Source organism: Microcaecilia unicolor, chromosome 1 (genome assembly GCF_901765095.1).
Source record: "Microcaecilia unicolor chromosome 1, aMicUni1.1, whole genome shotgun sequence".
Taxonomy (NCBI): domain Eukaryota; kingdom Metazoa; phylum Chordata; class Amphibia; order Gymnophiona; family Siphonopidae; genus Microcaecilia; species Microcaecilia unicolor.
Window position 1 is genome coordinate 688,058,971 of NC_044031.1, and position 13,654 is coordinate 688,072,624.

The window sequence follows — 13,654 nt, forward strand, 5'->3', positions numbered from 1 at the left end:
TATCTCCTTCCCTCTCCTCTCCTAGTTGCGCGGTGCAGGTTCACATAGAGCCAACAAGATTCACCCAGCCACCCACAGATACTGATTTCAGTGTGCATTATTTCATTTTCTTTATTGTGAAACCTAGTGACTGAACTTATAGCCTTTTTACGGGTTGCTGTGTACGGTGGCACCTAAGCCCTGTAGCTTGTTCCTGTGGTGGCTCTGTCCAAAGACTGCTTGTGATGAAGACCCTGCAGTGCTCCCCACCCTTTCACCATTTGTTTAATCAGTACAACTGTAAAACCTTATTTTCCTCAATTGTCTGTCCTGCATCATTCATTGATGTCCCTTTTTCTGCCCCCTCCCCCGCTCTGCTGCCAGTGATGGTACTACAGATGCTGGGGCTGGAAAGGTGAGGGGCGGGGCTGCTGTCCATTGTGACATCATGTGTTTGGGGCTGAGTTTAGCTGGAGCGCTATAAATGAAACTGAGCAGCCAGAGGCCAGGGGCATTCATTGTTTGATTCGCATAGCCTGCGGCTTTTGAAATACCTTTGACAGTTGCCAGCTTACCTGCAACCTCCAGCTCCTGCGGAAAGTGTGAGGGCAGCGATTCCCTTGCTTGGAAATGAAGAGCTTCAAAGCAAACCAGGCTGCAGCAGGGCTGCTCCTTTCCCTCCTGGCACAGGCGTCATTGCAAGCACCTCTCAACGGTAAAAACCCTGGACAAGCCAACATTACACCTTGTTTAGCCGTCCTGAGCGCTTCAGTTTAAACACTGTACGCTTCGCTCATGATTCAGTCAGAGGTGCAGGGAATTTGTCTTTTAGGGGCTGGACGCTATAGTTTAGCAACTGTACTTGTTGAAGGCAGTAGATGCAGTGCTAGGGACTTTCTAAACTTTTACGTCTATCTATCTATCTATCTATCTATCTATCTATCATTTTTCAGTTGCTATACTTAAATTCAGGTTTTTCTGATATGAAAGTAACAGTCAATATGCTAATCAACTCGCCTTCTGTTTATCGAGTATTGAATTTGTGGTTTGCCGATGTGGACGAGTCGGGATGGAGGGCGTTGCTCTCGGTCGTGCTGCCTGCTGAGTCGCGATACATACGCTGGCTCATGAGGGGGGGGGGGTATGATCGCATCCTGGCTGGGGTAGGGGCAAAGTATCCGCCCTGGCTTCCCTCTTTCCAGTGGGAGTTTAATTTCTAGAGAGCATGTGTAATATCACCCGAGTCCCTGGAGGATGCAGCACCTTTAGTGAAGGAATAATGCAAATCCCAAATCCTGCAGGGGGAGGTCGTCGTCTATCCCTGCTGCACAGCACTAAATCTTCCAGTACTGGGAACCGAGTGTGGCTTGTCCCCTGCTGTGCAAGTCGCTTGGGTCACCACCGTACTGTCTTGCTAAAGTCGCTCTGGTCCTGAGGAAAGCAATTCTTTCCCTTCCAGCATACAAATAGCCCAATGGAGGATGCTCCAGAGCTCACAGGTCTCTGTTTCATGCATGCAGGGGAGAGGATGGCAGAACTGGATGGCTTGAGTCCCCAGCCTTCATTGTCTTAGAGTCATTTTTTTGCTTTTGTATTTTAATCACGCTAATTTGGTAAACATGTTATTAGAGACTACATTGTATAAACACTGGTTTGATTTTTTTTTTTCTTGGCTGGGAGGGGATGGCCTTCACTCATTTGTTTCTTTTAGTATAATTGTTACTTGGAAGTTCTGGTAAAAAAAATCAGATGGGTTTACATAACATTTCCCAGCTTCACTGGTACTACAAAACAAGGAACATACCTAAGGTTCATTTGCAATCAGAAACCACTACAAATACAAAGACGAGCAGAACTAACAATTTTGTGAACAATACAATACAGTGAAAATACAGCTTCATAAATAAAGCAATAGGTTGAACTGCAAATTGGAAGATAGGTAATGCTTTTTAATTTTACCTCTATAGAATGGTCATTAATAGGTAGTAACATAGGCAGACTGCACACACCTGTGCCCCCCCCCCCCCCGACTCAATATACATAACATTTACAATACAGCAGTCAATAGGCCGTAGCTTTATTAAATCAACAAACCACACAATTTTGGGAGGGCACCTGAGCCATGAACCAAACAATCGTTATCATATTTAGTGGTGTGAATGGAAAAAATGATGTTTGAGGATATCTTATTTCATTTCCAATTTACACTAGTTTGCATTGCTTTCATCATTTCTGTTCTTGTGCTTCTCATTGAAGCCAATGATATATTCCTACTTACAGCACAATGATTTCTATTCGCACTCTCCTCACTTCCACTCACTAAGATCTCCCACCTCCCATGGTACCCATCTGTAGCCCCATGCGCAATCCAAGAAATCCTCTTTATGGTGCAGCTTAAAGTATATGCATATGAAAATCAAAAATCCAGTTATGCGGATTTGGCCAATCTACCCACAAACTGTATATTCATAAATCCAGACTAAGCCTTTGAAAATTTACCCCTATATGAAACATTTATTTGGGGGGAAGCGGAAGAGCAGAAAGTGCAACAAGAACTTCAACATAGGAAGTATTGATCAAAAGACCTTTATTGCACTAAACAGAGACCCAATATGGGGCCATGTTTCGGCGGGACAAGCCATCTGCCTCAGGGGTCAAAGGTTACACTGTATAAAAACATATAGGATGAAAACCCACCTCTTCAAAAAGGCCTACCCCACCGATCCAACGTAAATCCCCACACCCAGCAACACAGCATAACCAATGATCGTACTGGACAATTTACAATCTTCATTCCCTTCGACCCTCATGACGCCTGATTCACACCTACCTCATTTGACCACAGTATAACCTTGTATTTGTTATCAACCGAATTGACAAACGCCTTTACGGTACTATGTAAGCCACATTGAGCCTGCAAATAGGTGGGAAAATGTGGGGTACAAATGTATCAAATAAATAAATAAATAAATAAATAAAATAACATAATGTAAATTAAAAAGAAATCTCATGAACTTTTCGTACAGGTGTTTTCCTGTTCATTGTGGACTTTGGCATTTATTCTGGGGGCCTAATCACCCAGGTCTAGTTGCTGGGGTTGACTTTGGTATTGTGGCACAAATGTGTAGCCATGGCAGGATTGCACCCATTGAAACTCTGGGAAACTGACCTATATATTTTTTCCTATCCATAGAGCATATGCTGTCAACCCCATTGCATCCTTTTCATGTAGGCTCAGCACAACCTAGGCAGCAGAGGTGGCTGCCTAGGGCTTCAGGCTGCAGCTGCTCCATATGCTCTCCCTGCTCTTGGACCTTGCTACTCCAGAACAACGGGAAGGGCTGGGGCTCCTACTGCTGCCAGTAAACTGTGCCAATGCTCCATCTATGAGCATTGAATCTCCTTGCAAGCACATGCTCCCCATCCTCATCCTGCTCCAGTTTGGATTTCTGTTTCAGAGAGGATGCCTACATGGGAAGAGGTGGAGATGCCATGGGCATTATGTGAGTCTACCATATAACGCCTCTGATTCTTTTAATGAACAAGAAATTATGCTCGTGCCCCTAGCAATAGCATAGTTTGTGTATAGAGAGCTTCCTCCTGCCGCCCTTTCTTTTCTGCACTAGCAACTGTACTTTAACCCTCTAATGGTTTCATCACACACATTTCAATGTGCTGGACACAGGCAGAGGAAATAAGTGATTCACATCAATTGCCATAAACCATCACCATAGCAACATCTCATTTTGCCCTCTTTTCCTAAGCTCTTGAGTAGCATTTCATCACATTTCTTCAAAATGGGGAAGGAGATTAATTCTGTAGCAGTGCCTTGAATTCCTATAGCATTTTACATCTAGATGGGTTCTCCGTTAGCTTTGCAGGTACACAGAGCCCTCCAAGGCTATTTCATTTGGCTCATGTTTAGTCGGTGCTGGGGTTGTTTTCTGTCAGGGTAATAAAACCTACTGATCAGGGAAGACAAAGCCATAGCAGAGAGATTAAATGAATTCTTTGGTTCAGTCCTCACCGAGGAAGATACCACTGCCAGAAATGGTATTTGAAGCTGACGAGTCGAAGAAGCTGAATGAATCCTCTATAAACCTGGAGGATGTAATGGGGCAGTTCTACAAGCTGAAAAGCAGAAAATCTCCTGGACTGGACGGTATTCATCCCAAAGTACTGATAGAACTGAAAAATGAACTTGCGGAGTTATTGTTAGTAATATGTAATTTATCCTTAAAATCGAGCGTGGTTCCGGAAGATTGGAGTGTGGCCAATGTAACGCCGATTTTTTAAAAAGGTTCCAGAGAAAATCCAGGAAATTATAGACCGGTGAGTCTGACATCGGTGCCAGGCAAAATGGTAGAGACTATTATAAAGAACAAAATTACAGAGCATATTCAAAAGAATGGATTAATGAGACAAAGCCAACATGGATTTAGTGAAGGGCATAGGCGCCCAGTATAAGAGGCTTGGACAGGCTAAGCCTCCCCTGCTGTGCTCTGAGAGGTTTAAATTGTTGATTTACCTCCATCCTCACAGCAGGAGCTGCAGTGAAAGCCCTCTAGCCTTGTGTAACCAATTGTAGAAATTAGTTTATGGTTTGTTTACTTTACTGCTGGGAGAGCAGGGGGAGGGGGGGTTGGCTGGGTTGCCAGGGAGATATTTAAGGAGGATGACTTCCTGACCTGCACTGAGAACAGATAGCAGCAGAATCGGTCAACCAGACAACAAAGGTAGAAAAGATCATTTTATTTTCATTATAGTGTTTGGAATATGTCCACTTTGAGAATCAGGTGCTCAACATTAAAAGTTTATATTTATTTACTTATTTATGGCATTTTATCCCACATTAAACATGAATTAGGGTGTTTTGTGGCTCTACATGAGAATTGTGATATGATCCCTTGTTTCATATTGTTGACGGTCTGCATTTTCCGTATGGGTGGTATATTGGTGTATTAGGTTCTGCCCAGTGTAATATTTATGGTACAGTAAGGTTCTGAGTGTGTTTTTGCACAAAGTTGTTCATAGTGTTTTGCAGTTGAGCGATTGTGCTTAGAATATGCTTTGAGCAACCACTTTATTCTTTGACATATGATACATATCTAATATCTAAATTTAATAAAAGGTATTAATTGTGACTTATTTTTAATTTTTTTTCTGTGTGTTATCAGACAATTATGGATTTAAGCTCCACCCCTTGCCCCACCCCTAACCCCACCCCCTTTAGCCTCCCCAAACAGTTGGGCCACCGACCGCCTATGGTGAAGGGAAATCTTGCCTCACCAATCTATTACATTTCTTTGAAGGGGTGAACAAACATGTGGATATAAGTGAACAGGTTGATATTGTGTATCTGGATTTGACAAAGCAACTCCTAAAACACTTCAGAGGAAATTGGAGAGTCATGGGATAGAAGGTACTGTCCTATTGTGGATTAAAAACTGGTTAAAAGATAGAAAACAAAGAGTAGGATTAAATGGTCAGTATTTTCCATGGAGAAGGGTAGTTAGTGGAGTTCCCCAGGGGTCTGTGCAGGGACCGCTGCTTTTTAACATATTTATAAATGACCTGGAGATGGGAGTAACTAGTGATGTAATTAAATTTGCTGATGACACAAAGTTATTCAAAGTCGTTAATCGCGGGAGGATTGTGAAAAATTACAAGAGGACCTTACGAGACTGGGAGACTGGGCATCTAAATGGCAGATGACGTTTAATGTGAGCAAGTGCAAAGTGATGCATGTGGGAAAGAGGAACCTGAATTATAGCTACATAATGCAAGGTTCCACATTAGGAGTCACAGACCAAGAAAGGGATCTAGGTGTCGTTGTTGATACGTTGAGACCTTCTGCTCAATGTGCTGCTGTTGCTAAGAAAGCAAATAAAATGTTAGGTATTATTAGAAAAGGAATAGAAAACAAAAATGAGGACGTTATAATGCCTTTGTATTGCTCAATGGTGCGACCGCACCTCGAATATTGTGTGCAATTCTGGTTGCTGCATCTCAAAAAAGATACCGTAGAATTAGAAAAGGTACAGAGAAGGGCGACAAAAATGATAAAGGGGATGGGACGACTTCCCTATGAGGAAAGGCTAAAGTGGCTAGGGCTCTTCAGCTTGGAGAAAAGGCGGTTGAGGGGAGATATGATAGAGGTCTATAAAATAATAAGTGGAGTTGAATGGGTAGATGTGAAGCATCTGTTTATGCTTTCCAAAAGTACTAGGACTAGGGGGCATTCGATGAAGCTACAAAGTAGTACATTTAAAATAAATCGGAGAAAATGTTTCTTCACTCAATGTGTAATTAAACTCTGGAATTCGTTGCCAGAGAATGTGGTAAAGGCGGTTAGCTTAGCAAGAGTTTTAAAAAGGTTTGAACGGCTTCCTAAAGGAAAAGTCCATAGACCATTATTGAATTGGACTTGGGGAAAATCTACTATTTCTGGGATAAGCAGTATAAAATGTTTTGTACTTTTTTGGGATCTTGCCAGGTATTTGTGACCTGGATTGGCCACTGTTGGAAACAGGATGCTGGGCTTGATGGACCTTTGGTCTGGCCCAGTATGGCAATACTTATGTACTTATGACACTGCTCTATCCACTCTACAAGCAGTGATCCACTTTGGGGGCCTTTTATTAAGCTGTACTAAGCAGCCAGCACAAGTAATATTGTGTTATAGCTATTAGTATGGACCCGTGCTAGTGGCTACTATACACTAAAACCAGCCAGAATGGTAAAAATCCCATGGTGACAGGGTGTGGCCAGCATTAACAGCTAGTACATGGGTTGCTCCCTATGGCTAGCTGTCTTGAATGATGATAGCATGGCTGCACTTAACCCCACTGCCATGCTGCCATCAGTCTAGTAGCATGGCCATGGCCCTGCAAAAGAAAAGTCTACTAGCCCCCAAATCAACCCCCTCTTGATGCAATCCCTCCCCTTGAATCAGGTTTCCCAGATTCCCCAAGATCTATACCCCCATCCAGACCTTTCCCCAAGATCAAGACACCCTCCAAGCTGCTCCTCCCAAATCACCCTCTGAGCCCCTTTCCTGAATCTATTCTCTATCTCCAAGCCCAACGTTTATCTAAGCCCCTCCCTGGCACAAAGTTCCTCCCAATGACCTTGACCCTTCACCAACCCTCCCCCCACTCCCCAGTGTCTTCCCTTTGCCTCTGAGAATAACCTAGTGGATTTCCTTGGTCTAGTGAAATACTGTTATTAGGGGTCTTCACTTATATGGAAGAATGATCCCCATTTTGAACCCCAGAGCTAAACAGGGCAGAAGCAAAGGGTACTGCTCTTGCCCTGTTCCACTAAATGATCAGAGATACCCCTGGCTATATTTTTTAGGTCATTAGGGTGGGACTTTGTGTTGGGAGAGGGGTTTGGATGGGGGGGACTTGATTTGGGAGGAGAGGCTTGGGGTGGACTTGATTTGTAGGGAGGGGTTTGGAGGGAGTACAAGTCTTGGGGAGTGTCTATTCTGGAGGGGGGGCATGATCATGGGGGGACAGATTGGATGAGTTGAGGTAAGAGTTGCTCCTCCGTCAACAGGAATTTTGTGGTCTTAGCACCGGGGCTAAGACACGGAAGCTGGAGTTTCCTCACTTTGGGATCCTTTTACTAAGCTGTGTTTTTGGTGCACACTGAGGCCCCCTTTACCGCAGTGGGTAAAAAGCTAGCCAGGTAAGTGAACCACATGCTGCATGGCCATTTCAGGGGAGGCAGGAGCATTAACCGCCACCCATTGAGGTGGCGGCAAGGGCTCCCAAGCTAACCCAGCGGTAACCGGGCAGCTTACGGAGGGTGGGACCTACCACAGGGCTCTTGTGGTAGCCAAGCAGTAGTTCCGGATTAGCATACGGCAAGCCCGTTGCTGTGTGCCAACCCTTTAGTAAAAGGACTCCTTTATATTTTACACTTAGGTGAGCAAAGTGAAGTGTGCTATGATGTCCAGTGATGAAGGGAAAATTGTCATAGAGAAACTACATTTTTCTTTTAAACTTATTCATAATAAACAAATACATCACTTAGTTTGTTTTGTTCAAAGCATCTTGTTGACTCTTTGTTTTGTTTTGTTTTGTTTTTATTTTAGCTTCTAAGTGGTCCTATGTTGGTAAGTAACTTATTTCAACTTTTTTAAAATTCAACTTTTGAAATTCTTTAAGAGTTAAATGCAAAGAAAAATATTCAGCACTTCTGGCGTCTTAAGGATTTGTCCACAAATGACTTAATTTAGTCCCTAAGACAGGGCCATATCTCTCCCACAGAAGAAATTAATACTCAAAAAAGGTCAACTGGAAAATTAAGTGAGTCATTTTAGAAGTATTTACACATCTAGATTTCCAGGACTCACTATTTGCATGTATATGTACAGTAAGCTGGTATTTGCATGTGTAGAACCCCAGGACCCAGAGATTTCAAGGGGGCATAGTGGGGGTGTAGATAGGCATGATTTAGATCAGGGATTCTCAACCTAGTCGCTGGACACATCCAGTTAGACAGGTTTTCAGGATACACACAATGAATATACATGCGATACATTTGCATACAATTGAGATTATGGCATGCAGATTGATATCAGGTATGTTCATTGTAGATACCCTGAAAACCTGACTGGCTGAGTGTGTCCCGTGGGGTGAGTTGAGAATCCTTGATTTACAAGGGGAATAGGTGTGGGTAGTACTCAGTGATAGTGCTGTGACCAATTTGAAGGGGCAAGTGGAAAGGCTGACGCCAATGTCCCCTCAACCTCCCCAACACACTCTCAACAATAGCATGTGTTACCCCACCCCTGAACCCTCTGCCAACAACAAGACCCTCCTGACATCCACCTCAACCAGGATTCCCCTCTAATCCTCCCACCCAGCCAATGCCTCCTACCCCTAATTCCTTCCTGGCTCTTACTGGGAATCCGCCATCATCTAGGGGGAGCAGGAGCAATTGAAAATTGCTCCGGCTCCATTCAGGTTCAGGTTCAAACTGGCATTGACTGACCCTAGGGGTAGTCTCATGTGACTACCACTAGAAGTCAAGCTATGTTATATACACGTTTTGGTCTCAGTTGGTTTTGTTGAATTGTGCCATTTAATAAACAGATTTAAACTTAAGTGCATTTCTGTGATGGAATGGATGTGTGTGTGTGTGGGAGGGTGGAGGGGGTTATGGGGCAGCATGCCGGACACAGGAGGGGATCGGGGTGTGTGGATGTTAAGAGAGCATGCACAGCTGGGAAGAACAGAATGCTCTTTTTCTCACATGCAGCTTTTAAAAATTGCTGCTCCCACTGGATGTTCTGGCACTCCTGCATATCTTTACAGTATTTTACAAAAGTCTCCATGTTTGGTAGAGCCTTTTGTAAAATACCAGGGGAATTGTTTGTCTCAATTCCCATCTCAATATGCTATGTAAAATGAGCCTTCACTCTTGTTCTCCTCATGTATTTCCCCTATCTGTGAAGTATTTGATCATGATCGTTTGACGTGGTCAGGGCTCAGGCAAGTGACATTTAACTCCAGTCCTTAAGATATCCTGAAAACTAGATATAGGGCCAGCCTGGTGTCTTAGTGGTAGCGCTGTGAACTTAGTCTGGCAGCTCAGTGGTAGTGCTGTGGACTCATATGACTAGGTTCCATAATATAAGATTGTGCATCCCCTAAATCCACTGCAACTGGGAAAACTACAAAGAATGAGGGGGATTGGGGTAAGGGAATTCCAGTCATGACCAAAGTAACACCCATTGGCTGGATCTAGGACCCATGATGATAGGATCCTGGAAAGAGCCCTGGTGCATGGCCTCCAGCCAAGACTGTCCTTGTGACTAAGAGGGCTGGAAGGGGATATAAAGTAGGGAGGAAAGTCCCAGAATGGTTGCAAATGAAAGTTTATGATGCCACATCCCAGCCAACTGAACTGGAAGCCCAGAGGAGCAAAAGAAACTGCTGGTATCAAGAAAAAAGAAAAGAAAACCAGCTCTGTTAGCACAATCAAAATATGTAAATTAAAGGGGAAGGGAGGTCCTAAATCACATTTATGTCAATTTCTGATAAATATTTATAGTGGGTAGCCTGTCAGTAAATCTCCAGGACTAGAGTATTACTACTACTGTTAATCACTTATACAGTGCCCTAGATGCGGTAGAGAGAGTCCTTTCTCTGTGGAGCTTCCAATCCAGTCAGGACAAAAAAAACAAGAGAAAAAACTCTGAGAAATGCATTTATTATAATCAATAAGGTGATGATTAAAGAGAGCCAGGAGGTAAAACTTAAGCAGACTCATACAGCTGGATTTTTAGAAAGCACTTCAGTATGGCTAGAGAGGGAGTATGACACATTCACTAAGGCATAAAGGACCTGATTCTATATAGAGTAATACCTCGGTTTTCGTTGATAATCCATTCGAAAACAATCGGCGAAATCCGAAACCAACGAAAACTGAGGCAATTAATATTAGCACTCACAATCAATAAAAAAAGCACAAAAACTCTGGTAAGCAATGGAATTGTTTGGCTAGACACCACACTGAGCAGGAGAACGCATGGGTCGCCCTTTGTTTTTGCAAAATTAGCAGCGAGGTCACGTGGGCACGCCAATAAAATCCAAGGCAACCGACGAAATCCAAGACAAATTTTTCACGAAAAAATTGACGAAAACCGAAACCGACGATAACCAAAGTCAACGAAAACCGAGGTATTACTGTATGGCGCCTGAAAAATCGGCGCTGAAAAATTTACGCCTAGGTGTATTCTTTAAATCGCACCTAATCTAGGCGCAGTTTATAGAATACATCCAGTGGCCTTGATGGCACCTAACTCTTGGTCGGATCAATTTACATCAAGTAAAACTACACGCAGGGTTATAGAATATATCTGCTCCGCGCCTACCTTAGGTGCCTGTATTTACACGTAAATACAGGGTTCCTAAGGTAGGCGCGGAGCAGATATATTCTATAACCCTGTGTGTAGTTTTTCATAATGCCCATGACCCACCCATTCTATGCCCATAGCCACGCCCCCCTTTTCAGCAGCACGCGTTCAAATTTATACGCACCGCTTTGCAGAATACACTTAGCGAGTTATGCCTATAAATTCTAATTAATGCCAATTAGTGTTAATTGCTCATTAAGCACTGTTATCAACACTGATTGGCTTGTTAAAATAATTCAATTGTGTGCGCAAATCCAGAATATGACCGGATTTGCTCGCACAATTCCGGTCGCGCTATACAGAATGCAGTGTGCAGTCAGGAGTTGGTGATGGAGGTGGACATAAAGCACAGCAGCTTGCCCACTGAGTGAACTTAATGAGGAGGGGCAAAAAGGGAAATAAGAGAGGAGAGGTAATGAGTTGTACAGTGACTGTTTTTGTAGGAGAAGCTTGAAATGGGAGTCTCATTTACTAAAGTGCAAAGTGGTTTCACAGGAATGCATTTTGCATGAAAAAAATGCCTGGAAACAGACAAACGCAAAATTTCAGGTGCTAGTATGCTATTTTTCATGCAAAGTGCACTTGTGAAGTCCCCTTCATGCACAGGTTTGTTTACATTTGGCATTAGTGAGCTGCTGTGATGCCAATAGGGATGAGGCTGCCCTTATTTGGCAGCAGCAATATCAGTGAAACGGTTGGTCTGTGTGTCTGTGTTATATGATTTCCCTCTCTCTATTTGGCAGCCTGACCCCTTGTGGTAGTATTACAAGATTACTACTAGCGGTCAGGTAGCACCATTTTAACCGTGACCATTTTCAGTTCAGTTTTTGTCTGTATGTTTCTTTTTCTAATTTGTGGTCCCCTGTTCTGTATTTGGAGAAGGTCTGTCTCTGTTTTACATGCATGGCCAAGGTGAGGATTCTGCTAGCATGTACTTCCTACGCAGAGCTCTTTAGCAGTCCTGCTTATTCTGTTTTACCAATAGAAATTTACTAATGTTCCAGGATCCAATTTAATTTTTACAGTGCTGCCTTTTTCAAAGTTATAGGGTTGGTGCTGTTTGAATCATGACAGTACTCTTATGATATGCAAGTTTGCTATAGGGTCTCAATATGCCATTTGCAGGGTTTTGTATTACATATTGGCACAGGAAGGAAGTTGTGTTGCTGTTACTGAAGTGACACCAAAATATTCATTTAAAATTTAATTTTTAAGAATATTTGTCTAATTATGTGTGTTTACAGGATCATTCCTGGTGGAGTTGGGGGTCATTGTTATTGCTTTATAATCAAAATCTTAGATGGGGCTATATGGGTCTGAGCCCTGATTCTTTTACATACCTAACAATGCCTCTGCCACTGCTAGTATATGCCATCACCTCTCTTTTCTCTCTTACCTCTCTAGTTCCCTCCTCACACTCTGCCACCTGATTCCAGATGACAGCAGAAGAGGAGAATGAAGTCAGTAGCATGGCAGGCCAGGTGCTTTTCTAATCTGCTTTTCCTCTCACCAGCATTTCTCCCAGTGTGCAGTAGAAACCTGTGGAGCACCAGACAGGAAAAACACCACCAACTGCATTCTCCTGCTGACAACTTTGATTTTGATTGCTGGGGGGAAATGATATGGGAGGGGGATGGAGCAAATTTAAGCTGGAGTTCCACCATGGGTTCTTATAGATTAACTGATAGGCTTGGGTTTGTTTGTTTTTTAATTCTTTCATCCAACGACAGCCCATAGGGGGTGTAGAAAGATCTGAAGCTATGTGCAGAGATTCACTTCAGGGCCTCATTTGCATAAATTAGTGTAGGCTGAAAAGCAAGGCAAAAAAAGCAGGGGTCATGCACCAAAAATATAATTACTCAATAATAGGGCCGGCCCTGCTTACATCCAATTTTTCAAGATCTTCATGGGGCCAGTCCCAAACTATATGAGAGGATTGGGATTACATGCTGATTGATAGCTTGTATCGTATTCTATGCTGTTAAAGCATTTTGTTCACTATCTGCCTCATAATCGAAAGTGAAAGACGCCCATATTTCAACCTAAATCGGGAGATAGGCGTCTTTCTCCCGTGGGCGAACAAATCGGTATAATCGAAAGCCGATTTTGGTCATCTTCAACTGCACTCTGTCGCAGGAACGAACAAAGTTGATGGGGGCATGTCGGAAGCGTGACGAAGGCGGGACTGGGGCGTGGTTATCGGCCGAGGAAAGATGGGCGTCTTTAGCTGATAATCGAAACAAGAAGGGCGTTTTTGACGAGAATTTGGTCTGCTTTATTTGGACCCTTGTTTTTCAGGTCCAAGTCCCAAAAAAGTGCCCCAACTGACTACATGACCACTGGAGGGAATTGGGGATCACCTCCCATGACTCCCCCAGTGGTCACTAACCCCCTCCCACCAAAAAAAAAACATTTTAAAAACTTTTTTTCCAGCCTCTATGCCAGCCTCAAATGCCGTACCCACCTCCATGACAGCAGAATGTGTTCTATCCTCTGACAATTTCCCTGGTTCTGATGTGGCTCTCGGGTGAGTGGGACAGCTTTTCTGTTATGCGCACTGCAGACTCACATCAGCAATGCATTGTGGTGGGTGTAGGGTATTGGCTCCGTGATTCCACTAGCTTGTGTTCAATGCTCATGATGTTGGTAGTTGGTAGGCTCTACTCCCATGGTGCTTTTCCCTCTGCTTACTGGGTCAGAGTGTGCCCTGTTTTGTTTCCAGTAGTCCATGAGGTAGTGGCC

General features: G+C 43.4%; 1 protein-coding gene across 1 annotated transcript in view; it reads left to right on the plus strand.

The window, feature by feature from the left end:
- The first annotated feature begins 524 nt into the window (after positions 1 to 524).
- Positions 525 to 13,654, plus strand: part of CA12 (carbonic anhydrase 12) — a 104,497-nt gene continuing 91,367 nt past the window's right edge. Inside the window, exons 1-2 of the mRNA XM_030190392.1 lie at positions 525 to 694; positions 8,084 to 8,104. Of these exons, the coding sequence (XP_030046252.1) occupies positions 610 to 694; positions 8,084 to 8,104 (106 nt within the window). The 5' untranslated portion in view covers positions 525 to 609. The remainder of the gene's footprint in view (positions 695 to 8,083; positions 8,105 to 13,654) is intronic.